Genomic DNA, 16,524 nt, shown 5'->3' with positions numbered 1-16,524 from the left:
GACTAAGGCACCCAATTGTGTATGTACAATTTCTGCAATTTCTAAATATTGTTGTTGTTAAATAATTAATTCCGTCTGGTTGCTTTATCTCATAGTTGACCAATGAATTAACAAGCTTTCGTTCATTTTCCATGGAAGCTTCCCAGATAAGGATTTGTCATAAATTAATTAATCAGGAGAAACATAGTTTATATTGTTTATTAGAGTTTTTGAATTGGATTTGAGCAATAATTAAGTAAAATGTTGATGATGTTAAATAATTAATTCCATCTGGTTGCTTTATCTCATTGCTGACCAATGAATTAACAACCTTTCTTTCTTTTTCCATGGAAGCTTCCCAGATAAGGATTTATCATAAATTAATTGATCTGGAGAAACAGAGTTTATATTGTTTATTAGAGTTTGTTAATTGTATTTGGGCAATAATTAACTAAACACGCGTACTTTGCTTATGTAAGACATTAAATAACAAACTAATGGAAAAAGTCAAAATTGGGTAAAGCTAAAATAAAATCCTAGCTAGCTACCTGATAATCAAAGCTGTTAAGTGCTATATATATTTGCATTCCTAGTTCAGTTACTATGCAAATCTTTCGCTCTGATAATTAGGCCCTTGAGCTACATCCTTGGCTTCTCTCACGCAGACTATAATGGCTTCTTCTTCTAATTCTACTTTTTTCTCTTCCACTAAACGTAAAGCTAATTATGATGTGTTTTTGAGCTTTAGAGGTGAAGAAACCCGTAACAGTTTCATGAGTCATCTCTATGCAGCTCTTTGTCAGAAAGGAATTTACACCTTTTTGGATGATGATAAACTTGAGAGAGGCAAATCCATTTCTCCAGGATTGTTTAAAGCCATCAAAGATTCAAGATGTTCAATCATTGTTCTCTCAAGAAACTATGCTTCTTCATCGTGGTGTTTAGATGAAGTTGTCAAGATACTTCAATGCATGAAGGACGATGGACAGATTGTTCTACCAATTTTCTATCATGTGGATCCATCTCATGTACGGAAGCAGACTGAAAGTATTGGGGAAGCTTTCCAAAGACATGAACAAGTTTTTAGTGATGACTTAAAAAAGGTGCAAAGTTGGAGGAAGGCATTAAAAGAAGTTGCCAATCTAGCTGGATGGCATGTACATAATAGGTAAACAATACTTATCCTTTTCCTCCCACATTTTTATATTTTTATGGAGCCACATTTATAGGATGTCCTCACCATAAGGTCCTTGCGCATTCATTACCATATCAAAACTGTATATTTATGCATATGCACACATAGAACTCTAATTTGGTAACAATCTCCCAACTTGTAATGAAAATCACGTACACTAATGTGACAAGTTATCATGATATCATGATTTTGATTATAAGTGGGAAAATAGTTTATGAAGTCGGCATATAGGGAAAACAAATCTGAGCCCTGGTTTTAATCCAACACATGTATAAAAATCAATAACCTCACTGTACTTTGGACATCCTGAGGAGAGACTCACTATTTGAAGAGAGAAAGTGAAACAGAGGATTGGAGAGGGTGCATAAGATAGGAAGAGAAACTAATCAAATGACAATTGGCACTTAATATAAGTATTTGTTGCTTTATATAGAGTGTAGGTTATAACAAATCCGAAATTTATATATTTACATTGATCAATTACATTTTTACATACAAAAATCATGTCATGTTTCCACTCACTGTAGTTTTATATTTAAACTTTGAAGGAATGAAGCAGAGTTTATACAAGACATCATTGTAGAGGTTTCATCTAAACTTGACGTTACACCATTAAACATTTCAGTGGACCTCTTTGGAATAGATTCACGATTAGAGAAACTCAATTATTGTGTTTGCACTTCATCAGTGAATGATGTTTGCTTTATTGGAATTTGTGGAATGGGTGGCATAGGCAAGACAACTCTTGCCAAAGCATATTATGAATGGATGTCTTCATCTTCTCAATTTGAAGGTAGCAGTTTCCTCACAAATGTTAGAGAAGTTTGTGAAAAGAAGAAAAATGGTCTTGTGTATTCGCAAAATTGTCTTCTTTCAGATATTATAAATGGTTTACCTAAAAAGATAAGGGATGTTCATGAAGGAATGAACATGATAAGTAATAGACTACGTCATAAAAAAGTTCTCATTGTTCTTGATGATGTGGACAAATTGGATCAGCTTAAAGTATTAGCAGATGGAGACTGGTTTAGTTTTGGAAGTAGAATAATTGTAACAACTAGAGATGAAAGTTTGCTTACTAGTGCATATAGAAAATCTATAATATATAGAGTTGAGGGGCTAAATAATAATGAAGGTCTTCAACTTTTTTCTTGGAAAGCCTTCAAAACTATTCATCCTTCAAAAGCTTATGAAGAGATGTCAAAACAAGTGATAACCTATGCCAGCGGTCTTCCATTAGCTCTCGAAGTATTAGGTTCCTTTTTATGTGGCAAAGGTGTACAGGAGTGGAAAAGTGCTTTGGACAGACTATATGAGTATCCAAACAAGGAGATTGTTAAAGTACTTCAAACCAGTTTTGATGGACTTGAGAAACCAGAGAAAAGTATTTTTCTAGACATTGCATGCTTCTTCAATGGGTTTGATAAAAATTATATCATACGAATTATGGATGGCTGTGGTTTCTGTCCAGAAATCGGGATAAGAGTTCTTATTGATAAATCTCTATTGCATGTTTCCCATGATAACGACCTTTGGATGCATGATCTACTGCAAGAGATGGGCAAGGAAATTGTTAGAGAAAAATCCTACAATGAACCAGGCAGACAAAGTAGGTTATGGGATAATGACGATTTATATCATGTTTTAGAGAATAACACGGTAAGTGCTAATATAAAATAATGATTTTTGATAATCTAGTTACTGGAGATCTTTGACTCTAACTCTAAAATACAAGGCAGTAGCAAAATTTAACATTTATATAGAACCAAAGTGTTTATATATATATATATATATATATATGGAGAGAGAGAGAGAGAGCTATATATATATAGCTGTACATATAAACTCTTATATTTTGCTTCACTTATTATTAATTATTATTATTATTATTTTATCAAACAGGCAACGGAAGAAGTCGAAGCCATAGTATGCCGTTTTCTTGATAGGAAAAGATTGAGCTGGGAAGCCTTGTCAAATATGAAGAAACTAAGATTGCTCAATATTGATTTTTCCCCGTACCGGACAGTTGATGATCACTCCCCGAATGTTAAATACATTGCTAATAAGTTACGGTTCCTTGTCTGGCATGAATTTGCTTCCGAATATTTCCCATCGAGTTTCCAACCATATGAACTTGTTGAGTTGGATTTGTTTCGCAGCAATATCAACGAACTTTGGAAAAACCCCATCAAGGTACGATTGGATCCTCTTATATAGTTTATACTAATCTCCTTGGAAAGTATATATACATATATATGCATTTGACTGATGAAATAAAAATTTTCTTATTTTTAATTTAACAGCCATTCTACCATTTGAAACTCATTAACCTAAGTTATTGAAGAAATTTTAGCAAGTTTGAGGACTTTAGGATGTTTCCAAATCTAGAAAAGTTGATTGTTAGAGGTTGTGAAAATCTTGTGGAGCTTCATCCATCCATCTCATTTCTTGAAAGGCTTACTATTCTAGACCTATTTTTTTGCTCAAGTCTAGAGAATCTTCCACCAAGCTTGGCTGGATTGAAATCCCTCAAAGTTCTTAATCTTTGCTGCTGTTTGATGATTTGTAACTTACCAGAGGACCTCGGACATTTAAGTAGTTTGGAGGAGCTTAATGTGAGTTTCACTGCTGTAAAAGACATACCATCTTCCATTGTACTTCTGAAAAATCTCAAAACACTATCTTGTCGTGGATTACCTTTTGGATCACGAAAATGTAAAAATCTGATCAGTACCATTGGTGGCAAAAGTCTCTTATTAGGTGGTTTTAAATCTTTGGAAGAATTGGATCTAAGCGGCTGCATTCTTGGAAAAAAAATTGCATTTCCTAAAGATTTTGGCTGCTTAGTTTCTTTAGAATGTTTAAAACTCAGCAACAACTATTTTTCTTCCCTACCAGCCAGTATCAATAAACTATCCAAGCTCCAGTTTCTTTATGTGAATCACTGTAAAAACCTAAAATCATTGGGGCCAGAGCTTCCAACTAGCATAATAACTGTACGGGCTGATCACTGTACTTCATTGGACACATTTCTCGATCCGTTGAAGGAATGCAACTTGCAGTGTAGTGCTAGTTGTTTGGGCTGCTTTGATTTGGTGAGAAGGCAAGGCAGCAAAAGGACAGCAATTGCATCCTTAAAAAGACACCTTCAGGTCTCTCTACTTTTCTTTCTCTGTTCAATTTTTTGTGTGTGTTTGTATTTGATCATGTTAATGAGTATGGTATGCTTCTTAAATGCTTACAGAATTCTCATTATCAAGTCACAAGATTTGATATTGTTCTTGCTGGAAAAGAAATTCCAGCCTGGTTCACTTATCGAGGTTTCAGGACGTGGATAAGTTTCCAACTAGATCCAAGTTGTTGCGACAGTAAGTGGATGGGTTTCCGCTTTGTGTGTGCAGTTTCTTCCCACTGAATTCTCAAATTTGCATTGTCATTTAAAAGTCAATGGACAAGATTGGGGATATGGAAGTGTGGATTTTCCAATAAATGGCAAAGGCAAAATTCTATGTGGATCACCTTTGGTTATTGTATTTGCCCCGTAATATCTACTTCCGTGAAGAGTGGCTGAGCAATAAGGGTTGTCAGATTGAGTTTTCATTTGACCTCCTTAGCTATGAACCTGGTAAAAAAGACGGCATAAACATTTTCATTAGAGATTGTACTATGCGTTTTGTATATGAGGAAGACGTAGAAGATTTGGACCCGTTTGCATCCAACTGCAGTGAATTTGATGATGATTGCGATGATAAATGGGACAAGTATTCCTTTGTTAATGTGCCATCCCAGCAAAGTTGCAAGGCAATGCAGGATACCACGTTGGGGAACCAGGTGACCAATCAGGCGGTAATTCAACCTGCTCGAAGAGCCTGGTTTGGTTTTTGTTGTTTCTTATTGTTTTGTTGCTTTGCTTTTCCATGCTTAACTTATTTATTTATTATGTGATTTCAATGCTCAACTTTTATTAATTAAGCACGGAAAAGCTTTTATATGTGAATTTTGGTTGCTAGAGAGTTCCATTATGGGAGCTTAATGTGGCCCGCAAAATATATCTATTTATGACAAAGGAACTTGTATAATGCAATTTGGTTGCTCTGTTTTCACTGTTGATTTGATGAATGAATTAACAAACTTGTTTTCAGTCTGAAAGCATGTACAATAAATTAGAGATCTGTTGAATTTGATTGAAGTTAGTAGTAAATTCTGTGTTTTCTGCATTTGACTCGGATAAAATTACTTTTATTCTACTTATTATATCATTCAGATTGATTATACATGTTCTCTCATCTCCTATGTATTAGCTCCATATCAATAAAAACTTCAAATTGCCGGCTCACCGCAGCTTATATCCAAGTGTCGTATTGATTATTAAAGGCTTTCCATTTAGTAAAACCGTGTGTCCCATCTTCTACAATATTGAACCATACCACAACAGAATGGAAGTGAAGATCAAATGATTAGGGACCTCATAAATTCCAAACAAGGTGTACCTGATATACCACCTAAAATTGTCGGTTCACTCTTATAACTTTGTTCATTGAAAATGAAGAATTTATATATATATATATATATATACACATATATATATAGATAGATAGATAGACACAGTTAGTTTTAGGACTTGTGGACTTATTTAATTTTATTATTTGGGCTGAAAATTTTGAAAAAGCCTGGTCCAAATTTAACAGATTAGGATTTAGGTCTTAAAAAAAAAAAAAAAATCTGGTCATCCTTACCTGAACTTTATCATATATATGTATATATGGTTCAATTAATAATGTCATTTATCCACAAAAAGAGACAGAATAAGATACTAAGCAAATGCTTAAAATATGCACAAATGCTAAACTATTAGTCAGAAGTATGGAACAGATTTCATTGCAGAAATATATCATGAAGGAGTGCATGAAAGTGCATCTATTACTAGGAGCTGATTTTTAGGGGGTGTAAATTCGGACAGCTCAATCTGGCTCCAACCTAAAAATCTGGATTTGGGTCAGTTTGGATTAGCCTTTTTTAGGATAGAGAGAGAATTCAGACCCGATCAGACTGGATCAATCTATCAAGTTTAAAATATTCGGTCCAAAATAATCTACCAAATTTAAAATTTGATATCCAATTGAATATCCATTTGGGCTTCATGGCTTGAGTATCGAGCTCGAATTTCAAATTTGAAGCTTAAACTTAAACTCAAATTTAAAACTCAAAATTTAACTTTTATTTTTCCTATGGTTTTAAAATTTGATTTAAAAAATATTTTTATTTTACTTAATTTATCTTTATAATAATTAAATAAAAATAATAGCTCAAAAAATAAATGCTACAAGTACCAAATTTATTAATTAATTTTTTTTATATCAAATAATGTAACTATTTTATCAGTGGTTTATATATTATTAAATATCTTAAAATCATGGAATACAAACCCAATGAATAATGCAAGCCATTAGCTATTAATATTTATATATATATATATATATATATATATATATATATATATATATATATATATTATCATTGGATTTTAAATATTTGGTTAATAAATTTGATGGATATAGAAATACTTTTAATAAATTATTTTATTTTATAACAAATCATCAATAAATACAAATGAACATATAATAAATATTTATAATGTATTGAATAAAAATTATAAAATTATATTGGGTTAGCTGATTGATCTAGATTTCGATCCAATCCAACTCAAATAGAAATTGGATAGACTCCGAGTCGGACTTGGACCAAATCGAATTTGGACTGAACTTAAGCGGAATTTTTTGGGACGGATTTGATTGGGCTTTGGACTTTCAGGCTTTTTTTTAACATTCCACATGGGACGCTACTTCAATAAATTCTGTCTACTGATTTTCTGTTCTAAAACAGCAGGCTGCACGAGGGATTGATATAACTAGCATCTTATGAGTTAAGGGGATTATATTATTTTCTTCGAATTTATAAATTTGAATGTTGTGCCAATAATTGACCAATCAATGGAAAATAGTGCCCCAAAAAAAAAAATAAATAAAAAAAAGGGAAAAGGTAAAAGAAAAAGAAAAACGCTTAAATCTGGAAAAGAATCCTGTTCGTAGATCTAAGCCTTTTTAGGTGCTATTTGAATTCCTACTTCTTGGCTACTCCAATTACTAAGCAAATATGAGCTTTCTGATAATTAGGCCCCCTTAAGCTATTTCTATTATTCTTGTGCTCTCACCCACATGCAAAAATGGAAAGGTCTTGTTCTTTAATCTCTGATGCTGCTGCTGCTTATTCTTTTTCTTCTGAACGTCGAATCACATACGATGCATTTTTGAGTTTTAGAGGTGAAGATATCCGCAACAATATTATAGGTAATCTCTACAAAGATTTTCGACAGAAAGGAATTCGTACCTCTATAAATAATCACCTTGAGAAAGGCAAATTCATTCCTCCAGAACTTTTGAAAGCCATAAAGAGTTAAGGCTGTTGGGTCATCTTTCTCTCGGAAAACTATGCTTTTCCACTTGGTGTTTGGATGAACTTGTAAAGATTCTTAAGTGCATGAAGGACACTTAAACAGATTGTTCAGCCAATTTTCTACCATATATGGATCCATCTCATGTACGGAAGCAAAAGCAAAGTTTTCAGTTGGAGGGACGCTTTAAAAGATGTTTTCGGTATTAGACTAGTCTTTGGTGACAGCTTACAAAAGGTGCAAAGTCGGAGGGATGCTTTAGAAGAAAGTTGGGCAATCTAGCTGGATGGCATTTACATGATGGGTAAACATGATATATAGTTATCCTTTTCCTTTTGTGTACGTGTGTCTGCCCCTATTTTACCTTTCTAATCTACTAATGAGTTTCGAATATAGAGAATAACATACATATAGACATACATATACAACTTGACGAACTTTATAATGAAGACATCCTATGTGGTATATCCTACGAACTTTCTTCTTGCAAAAGGCTACGCAAATTACAATGGGACTTGGGGCATTTAAATTGTTTGGAGGAGCTTCATCTCGGCCATACTTGTGTAACAGAGCTGCCATATTCCATTGCATTTCTAAAGAACCTCAAGATACTATATTTTCAGAATGGATTTTCAGTACCTTATTCTGGAAATTTTACAATCACGACCGTGGAAAAATATTACCAATACCAACAATATTGTTGGCAAAGGTCCCATCTCAGGTTGTCTTTGTTCGTTGAAAAAAATTGGATCTAAGTCATTTACAGTCTTGAGGATGGAGCAATTCCTGAAGATTTTTTGGTTGCTTTAAGTTCTTTAGAAGAGTTAAACCTCAGCCAAAACTATTTTTCTAGCCTACATGCCAGTGCGAATCAACTTTCCAAGCTTAGGATTCTTGATTTGACGTCTTGTTTCAATCCAAAATCATTGGGACCGTATCAGCTTCCACCTAGCTTAGAAATGGCAAGGGTTGATGAATGTACTTCATTGGAAACGTTTCTTGATCCTTTGAACAACCAATATTGCAACTTGAGGTGGTCTGCCACTTGTTTGAACTGCACTAAATTGGTAAGGAGGCAAGGTAGCAAATAGACATCATTTGCATCACTCAAAAGATACCATCAGGTAGTCTCTTGAGAGGTAATTATGTAACTAAAACAGAGGATTTTAAAAATGTACACTTTTGTTGGTAAAAGCCTATAGATTGTGCAAATAATAATTATGTAGAATCAAGTCAGACCAAACAAGAACTTGTCAAACAGCTAGCTAATTTGTCGAACCTGCTATGAGGGTCCCACTGGGGTCTATTGAAGGCCGGAAAAGGAAAACAGAGTACCTAATTTCCAGGCAGTAAAGGACCAAACACGCTTCCTTACTTTTTCATTTGTTTTCATTTTTATTATTTTTTCCTTGTTTCCGGGAAGGTTCCCACACAATGTGTAGTCCTTGGATAAAGTAAACCTAGAAACGCGCAAAGCTGGAATGGAATTCTATGGGCAGATCTTAGCTTAATTTTATATGTAGGTGTTACTAATTTGCATTCCTTCTTCTTAGTCCGATTACTGAACAAATCTGACCTCTCTGATAATTATATAGGCCCTTTGAGCTATATTCTTATCATCCCTTCCACTTGCAACTATGAAAAGATCTTACTTTGCTTTTTCTTCTTCTTCTTCCCGTAGAACAGAATATGATGTGTTTCTGAGTTTTAGGGGTGAAGACACCCGCAACAATTTTACAAGTCATCTCTGTGCAGCTCTTTGTAAGAAAGGAATCTACACCTTCTTAGACGATGATAAACTTGAGAGAGGCAAATCCATTTCCCCAGAATTGTTGAAAGCCATCGAAAAGTCACGCTGTTCGGTCATCATTCTGTCGGAAAACTATGCTTCTTCGAGTTGGTGTTTGGACGAACTTGTCAAGATTCTTGAATGTAGGGAGGCCTATAAACAGATTGTTCTGCCAATTTTCTACCATGTGGATCCATCTCATGTACGGAACCAGATTGGAAGTTTTGGAGAACCATTCCAGAGATATGAACAAGATTTTAGTCAAAAGGTGCATAGATGGAGGAATGCTTTAACACAAGTTGCTTGTCTTGCTGGATATGCTTTACATGATGGGTAGGCAATATATACTTGTCCTTTTCTTTTATCTATGTCTTTCCCTTTTTTCCTTTCTGATCTATGATTGAGTTTTGAAACAAGAAAACACATACATATACATGTTCATATATATATATATATATATAAAGTTGGAGGGATGCATTAACAGAAATTATTTACACACACATACATAAATATATATATATATATATATATATATGTATATTATCATTAAAAAAAAACACATTTAAACTTATATCTTCTTATATTTATATTTTTCTTTTGTAAGAATTTCAATTCCTAAACATATTTATACATATATATATATATATATATATATATATATATGGTCGATTAATCCAGCTAAACTTCAAATACATGGTTTGACTAATTGATAATTCCGCCTTATCTATTGTTGTAAATGCAATTTTTGTTTTTATACATGGATAAACATATAAATAATTTAGTCTTAAGGTGACAAGTGTTACAGTGTTAATTACCTTAATACATAATCAAAAGTTCCTATGGTGAAGTGATAAGGGGCCTGTTGCATTTTCCATGTTACCGTGCATGTCTCCCATTATAATATGAGAGATAATTAACAAAATACAAAATTTTGTACAAATATATACAATTTTATTTAAGTAGATAAATTACATTATAAACTTAATGCTATACTTTCACTTACTATAGTTTCCATGTTTGAATTTCCAAGGAATGAAGCAAAATTTACAGAAGACTTTATCGTAGAGGTATCAAATAAACTTGGTGTTGCACAGTTAAACATTTCAGAGGACCTTTTTGGTATGGATTCACGTCTGGAGAAATTAAATGTTTGTGTTTGTACTTCATCATTGGATAATGTTCACTTTATTGGAATTTGTGGGTTGGGAGGAATTGGGAAGACAGCTCTTGCCAAAGCTTATTATTATAGGATGTCTTCTCAATTTGAAGGTTGCAGCTTCCTTGCAAATGTTAGAGAAGTTTGTGAAAAGAAGGAAAATTGTCTTGTGTATTTGCAAAATCTTCTCCTTTCAGATATTCTAAATGGTTTTCCTACAAAAGTAAGAGATATTCATAAAGGAATGGACATGATAAGAAGTAGGTTATGCCATAAGAAAGTACTTGTTGTCCTCGATGATGTTGACAAATTAGACCAGCTAAAAGCATTAGCCGGGAAAAGAAATTGGTTTGGCTCTCGAAGTAGAATAATTGTAACTACTAGAGATGAAAGTTTGCTTCTAAGTACATATATAGAGTGTAAAATATATAGAGTTGAGGAATTGAATTATAGTGAAGGTCTTCAACTTTTTTCTCACAAAGCCTTCAAAAGTACTCATCCGTCAAAGGAATATGAGAAGTTGTCTAAACAAGTGATAGCTTATGCTGACGGTCTTCCATTAGCTTTAGAAGTACTAGGTTCCTTTTTATGTGGAAAAAATGTAAATCAATGGGAAAGTGCTTTGGATAGGCTGAAGGAGTATCCAAATAAGGAGGTTATGAAAGTACTTCAAATCAGTTTTGATGGACTTGAGGAAACAGAGAAAAGTATTTTCCTAGATATTGCATGCTTCTTTGAAGGACTTTCTAAAGATTATGTCATACAAATTATGGGTGATTGCGGTTTCTATCCAGAAATCGGTATAAGAGTTCTCATTGATAAATCTCTCCTAAATGTTGACAAGTATGGTGATCTTCGGATGCATGACTTACTGCAAGAGATGGGAAAGGAAATTGTTCGGGAAAAATCTCGCAACGAATCCGGAGGATGCAGTAGAATATGGGATTATGATGATTTATGTCATGTTTTAGAGCATAACACGGTAAGAGGTTTTCTCATATAATTAAAATCATGGTTTTTGGCATTTGCATTTCATAATATTTCAGTTTCATAAATTCAGTATGTTGTAATTTTGAGGCTATTATATTTTTATCTCCTCGTTCGTTTTAACAATTTTTTTTGAGCGAATAGCAATATATTGTTCATTTAAATCTTTTCATTTCGTGTTTTTATAAATTAAATATATATATATATATATACAGTCTTTATGTGCATTTTGCTGTACATTATACACAACCTTTTACATATTATGTTTCACTTGTATGTTTTAATCTTAACTATTAGGGAACAAAAGTGGAAGCCATAGTATGCTGTCCTGTAGAACCAAAAAAATTGATTTGCAATTTTGAAGCCTTCTCAAACATGAAGAAGTTAAGATTGCTCATTCTTCATAATCTTGCCTTGGAAATGAGAGATTGTCACACACTGAATATTGGATATCTTTCTAAAGAGTTACGATGCCTTCAGTGGCATGTATTTCCTGCCAAATATTTGCCATCAAATTTTTTCCAACGAGGTGGACTTGTTGAATTGAAGTTGTGGTTGAGCAAACACCTTTGGAACAACCCTATCAAGGTAAGTACCATTAGAATTTCTTGTTCTTTGCTAATCTGTTTCGGAAAATATATATATATTGTAGGATGAAATAAGTAAATTTGTTTCTCTTTTACAACAGCCTTTAAACAAGTTGAAAACAATTGTCTTACGTCATTCAACAAATTTAAGAAAGTTTGAAGACTTCGGGGTGGTTCCCAATCTAGAGCGGTTGATTCTTGAAGGTTGTGTGAATCTAGTGGAGATTCACCCATCCCTTACACTTCTTGAAAGGCTTACCATCTTGAACTTGAAAGGTTGCATTGGTCTACAAAATCTTCCAACAAGCATGGTTGGTCTAAAATCTCTCAATTTTCTAAACCTTGAAGGTTGTGTAAGCCTTACCCACTTACCAGAGGACTTGGGGCTTTTAAATAGTTTAGAGGGGCTTAATTTGGGAGGCATTTCTGTAGAAGACAGGGATCTACCATCTTCCATTGCACTTCTTGAGAACCTTAAAACACTATCTTGGAGCGGAGGACGACAATGGAACAATATGATGAATATCATTGTTGGAAAAGATCTCTCATCATCAGCTGGTCTTTTCTCTTTGAAAAAGTTGGAACTAAGCAGCTGCGGTCTTGGGAATGGAGCATTTCCTGAAAATTTTGGGTGCTTAGTTTCTTTGGAAGTTTTAAACCTTAGCAATAATGATTTTTCTCGCCTACCTGTCAGTTTCAATAAACTATCCAAGCTTGATATTCTGAAATTAAGCTACTGTAGAGATCTACAATCGTTGGGGCCAGAGCTTCCTCCTGGTCTACGAAAGGTTCTTCTCGAGTACTGTTCTTCATTGGACACGTTTCTTGATGCATTAATGAACAAGCAATACAACTTGGCGTGCTCTTTAAATTGCGTGGGATGCTTGAAATTGGCAACAAGGCAGAGCAGCGAAAGGGCAGCATTTACATTACTTAAAAGACGCCTTCAGAATAAATCCTGCGTCGTATTTAATTTTATTCTTCCTGGAAATGAAATTCCATCTTGGTTCACTCAGACAAGTTTCGAGCCCTCCATAAATTTACAACTAGATCCGAATTGGTGCAACCGTAAGTGGATGGGTTTTGCTCTTTTTTCATGCTTTCTTATAGCAAGCCCAAGTTTTGGGTTTGATGTAATGATTGATCATGAAGAGGGCCCTGTATGTGGATTTGGACAAGTGCCCACTTATAAAGGAAACGTGGTCTCAGCGGTTGATTCCCCAGTGGATCACCTTTGGATAGCGTATCTGCCTCGTGAAATGATCCCGGTCAATCAAGAGTGGTTAAACAACTGCAGTCGGCTAACGTTTTCATTTACAACAAAAGACTTGGATGGTAAAACATATTCAAACAAGCTCGTTAGATCGTGTGGTGTCCGTTTGGTGTATGAGCAAGACATAGAAGATATGAACCCAATTTTCAGCAACGACATCGAATATCCTCTTGAAGGATGAGGAGAAAAAAAAAATAAAAATTACTCCACCTTGTATATATAAATTATATTTTAATTTTGGTTGTAGCTTAATATAGTTATTGTCAATTTTGCTTGTGTTACGTGCAGATATTGCATTTTAACTGTTTTTAAATAACAATGCTGCATGGGCATTCCCTTTTATTTTATTTTGTTTTATCTCTATTTCTTTTTATGCAATTGAATAAACAGAGAGGAGAATTTTTGTGAAACAGGGTTGAGCTTAAAACAGTACAACATCCAATCACTTTCGAGCTATATTTGTACCATGGCAAGGTCTATCAAGTATCCGAAAATTATAAACTTGAATTAATTTGACTGATACAAGTAAGAACAGAGAATTACTTTTTATAGTAATTTGTCCAACTAATCAAAATTGCCAGAGTCTACACAGCTTAGGTATAATGGACGGCAGCTTAGAAAATTTGGTACCGTAGACTCTAAGAGCATAGTAAGAACTCATTAAAATAAATTAATATAATATTTGAAAGATAAAGTATTATGATATTGGCATGGAAACTTATACTACACTAAAATAAATTAATATAATATTTGAAGGAGAAAATGGATTTGGGAGTATCTGTAATAATATTTTTTATTTCAAAAGAGCATATTTTCTGTTATAAATAGCATGCTAAAAACTTTTAAAAAATATAGAGTTTTTTTGTTGATAATTCAAAAATAAAGAATGACACTTATAAAATCATTCCAACAGCACTTTTTAAATTGACATATAATGATAGCAATGCATAGGAAAATGTAAAATAATAAATGAGCATATAAAAATAGTGTGTAGAAAAGAAACAATATTATTAAAAAAATAAATAAATAAATAACAATAACAAACAAAAAGATTTCAGAAAGCAACATTACTGAAATGTGTTTTTTTTTCTTTTTTTGTTACTTACATTATTGTAGAAGTAAATTGCAAAACCATCAAAGAAAGCACACTCTTATAAAAATTGCCCTCTATCTTGGACCAATTGTGGGCATAACATTTTACAATCCATCTTGGACTTTGAATCTTACCTACACAATTCCATTGTGAAAAGAGAAAATAAATAAATAAATAAGTGAGAATGAAATCACAAATTAGACAATAACAAGAATTTGCTAAAAGCCAAAAATAAATAATAATAATAATAATTAAAGGAAAAGGTGATCATTGGAAAGAGTCCATCTAGGAAGTACTATATCAATATTATTAGTGTTTAATAATATAACTTCAAGTTGATTGCAAAACAATAAGCATATTGATTTTAAATAAATAAATACACAATTCCAGATTTTACACTAAATGGAGCAACTTGAAAACATTTTCCTAGTTAGTAAAGCACAAATGAATGCTTTTATGATTTCATAAACATACAAGTAATTCATTATATGATTATAATAAAATAAATGAATACACACACCGTGGTTAATTTGTTCAAATATTCCATCAATTTACATAAGCCATAAAGTAAGCTTGCAAAATTACAACCCAATTTCATAATTATGCTTTGAGCAAGCAGAACAATGAGAAGCAAATTAACCTTACTCAATATCATTAAAAATCACTAATTAGTAGAATAAAACACAAGGACTGCAGCCTTACTAACACCAAAAAAATAATAATAATAAATAAAATAAAAAGAATGATAACCCACTAAATGAGATAAATCCTTTTCGTTTTCGTTTCTTTAAAATAAAATTATAAATTATAAATAAATAAATAAATAAATAAATAAAAACCTGTTTTCCCAACGCAGAAAAATCAGAAATCAACCAATGCAAAATAATTTCTACAGAATTCGAACACCGCAAGAAAGTCAAATGACAATCTCCATTGAAACCATACAAGACCAAATCCAAAATATGAATCAATCACATAACTCCACCCAACTATGGGAGAAAAATCAAAGCCATGTGTTTGTGCTAATATTGTGGAAAAATGGCCAACAAAGGTTTCAAATATTTTGGAATACTGTCCAATTAGTTATGTTGAAACCTTTGTTTTTATCATATCATTTTATTGCAAGTATGTTCTACTTGATGAGAAGAGCAGATGAGACAGATAAAATAGATATTTTCTGACTACATATTAAACATCCTGGACCCAATGCTTCTAAAATTCAATCTCAAATTACTTTTTATTCAAATTTCTGCTGAATATATTATTTATGATTGATTATACATAATGTTCTCTCACATGTTGCTCAAACCTTTAATTCTCCCACATAAACTGTGTTTTCCAACTCAAACAGTCTTGAAGCAGGGGACCAAGCTTTGTCTTTTTAATAATATTTTCTGTAGTTCTGAGACAGCAGCTTATTCCCTTTGTAGTTCGGGTTAATGTATTTTCATCAAAAGTCAAGGAGATAAAAAAAATAAAAATAAAAAACTTAAAATGTATATATTTGCTGTTTAAAAGTTGACTTTTTGTGTTTATGGATGATTTTCAAGAGTATGAAATTATGTGTCTATTGGGAGTCAAGTTCTCATAACTTAGGAAAGTGATTGTTCTTCCAAAAAAGAAGAAAATGCTTATTCTAGATTCCATGGAAAATTGATTTTACATATTTCATTAAAGAAAATTTATCCTCAATTTTAAGACAGATTAATATAATTATTTGCATGTTTAATATTTTCTCGTATTCCCTTGTTATTTTCTTAAACATGCTTTAATGATTTACTCTTATCTTTTTTCTCTTTTTCTTTTCTCTTTTGAAGAAAAATGATTTACACTTGGTACCTATAATTTTACAATTTTTACTTCATTTTAATATTTGTATTCTCGGCATCCTATTATTTGAAGGTATGATTTTCCTTTTTTTTTTTTTTTTTTTTTTTTGAGGAGTAACATTTACGGTTCACAATTAAATTTTAACAATAAAAGTATTATTTAATCTAATATCGTTTTTTTTTTT

General features: G+C 32.6%; 2 protein-coding genes across 2 annotated transcripts; both read left to right on the top strand.

Moving 5' to 3' along the window:
* The first annotated feature begins 650 nt into the window (after window positions 1-650).
* On the top strand, window positions 651-3,391 carry LOC125422091 (TMV resistance protein N-like). Its single transcript, XM_048472546.1, has 3 exons — window positions 651-1,147; window positions 1,723-2,833; window positions 3,077-3,391. Exons 1-3 carry the CDS (start codon window positions 651-653, stop codon window positions 3,389-3,391), a joined length of 1,923 nt encoding a protein of 640 aa, XP_048328503.1.
* A 5,558-nt stretch (window positions 3,392-8,949) lies between these two features.
* LOC107434916 (disease resistance protein RPV1-like) lies at window positions 8,950-13,764 on the top strand. Its single transcript, XM_016046433.4, has 4 exons — window positions 8,950-9,747; window positions 10,445-11,552; window positions 11,855-12,145; window positions 12,246-13,764. Exons 1-4 carry the CDS (start codon window positions 9,263-9,265, stop codon window positions 13,596-13,598), a joined length of 3,237 nt encoding a protein of 1,078 aa, XP_015901919.3. The 5' UTR covers window positions 8,950-9,262; the 3' UTR covers window positions 13,599-13,764.
* The last annotated feature ends 2,760 nt before the right edge of the window (window positions 13,765-16,524 follow it).

This window comes from Ziziphus jujuba, chromosome 4, assembly GCF_031755915.1.
Source record: "Ziziphus jujuba cultivar Dongzao chromosome 4, ASM3175591v1".
In the NCBI taxonomy this organism is placed as follows: domain Eukaryota; kingdom Viridiplantae; phylum Streptophyta; class Magnoliopsida; order Rosales; family Rhamnaceae; genus Ziziphus; species Ziziphus jujuba.
The sequence above is the reverse complement of the archived record's forward strand: the minus strand, read 5'-3'. Positions and strand labels throughout refer to the sequence as shown.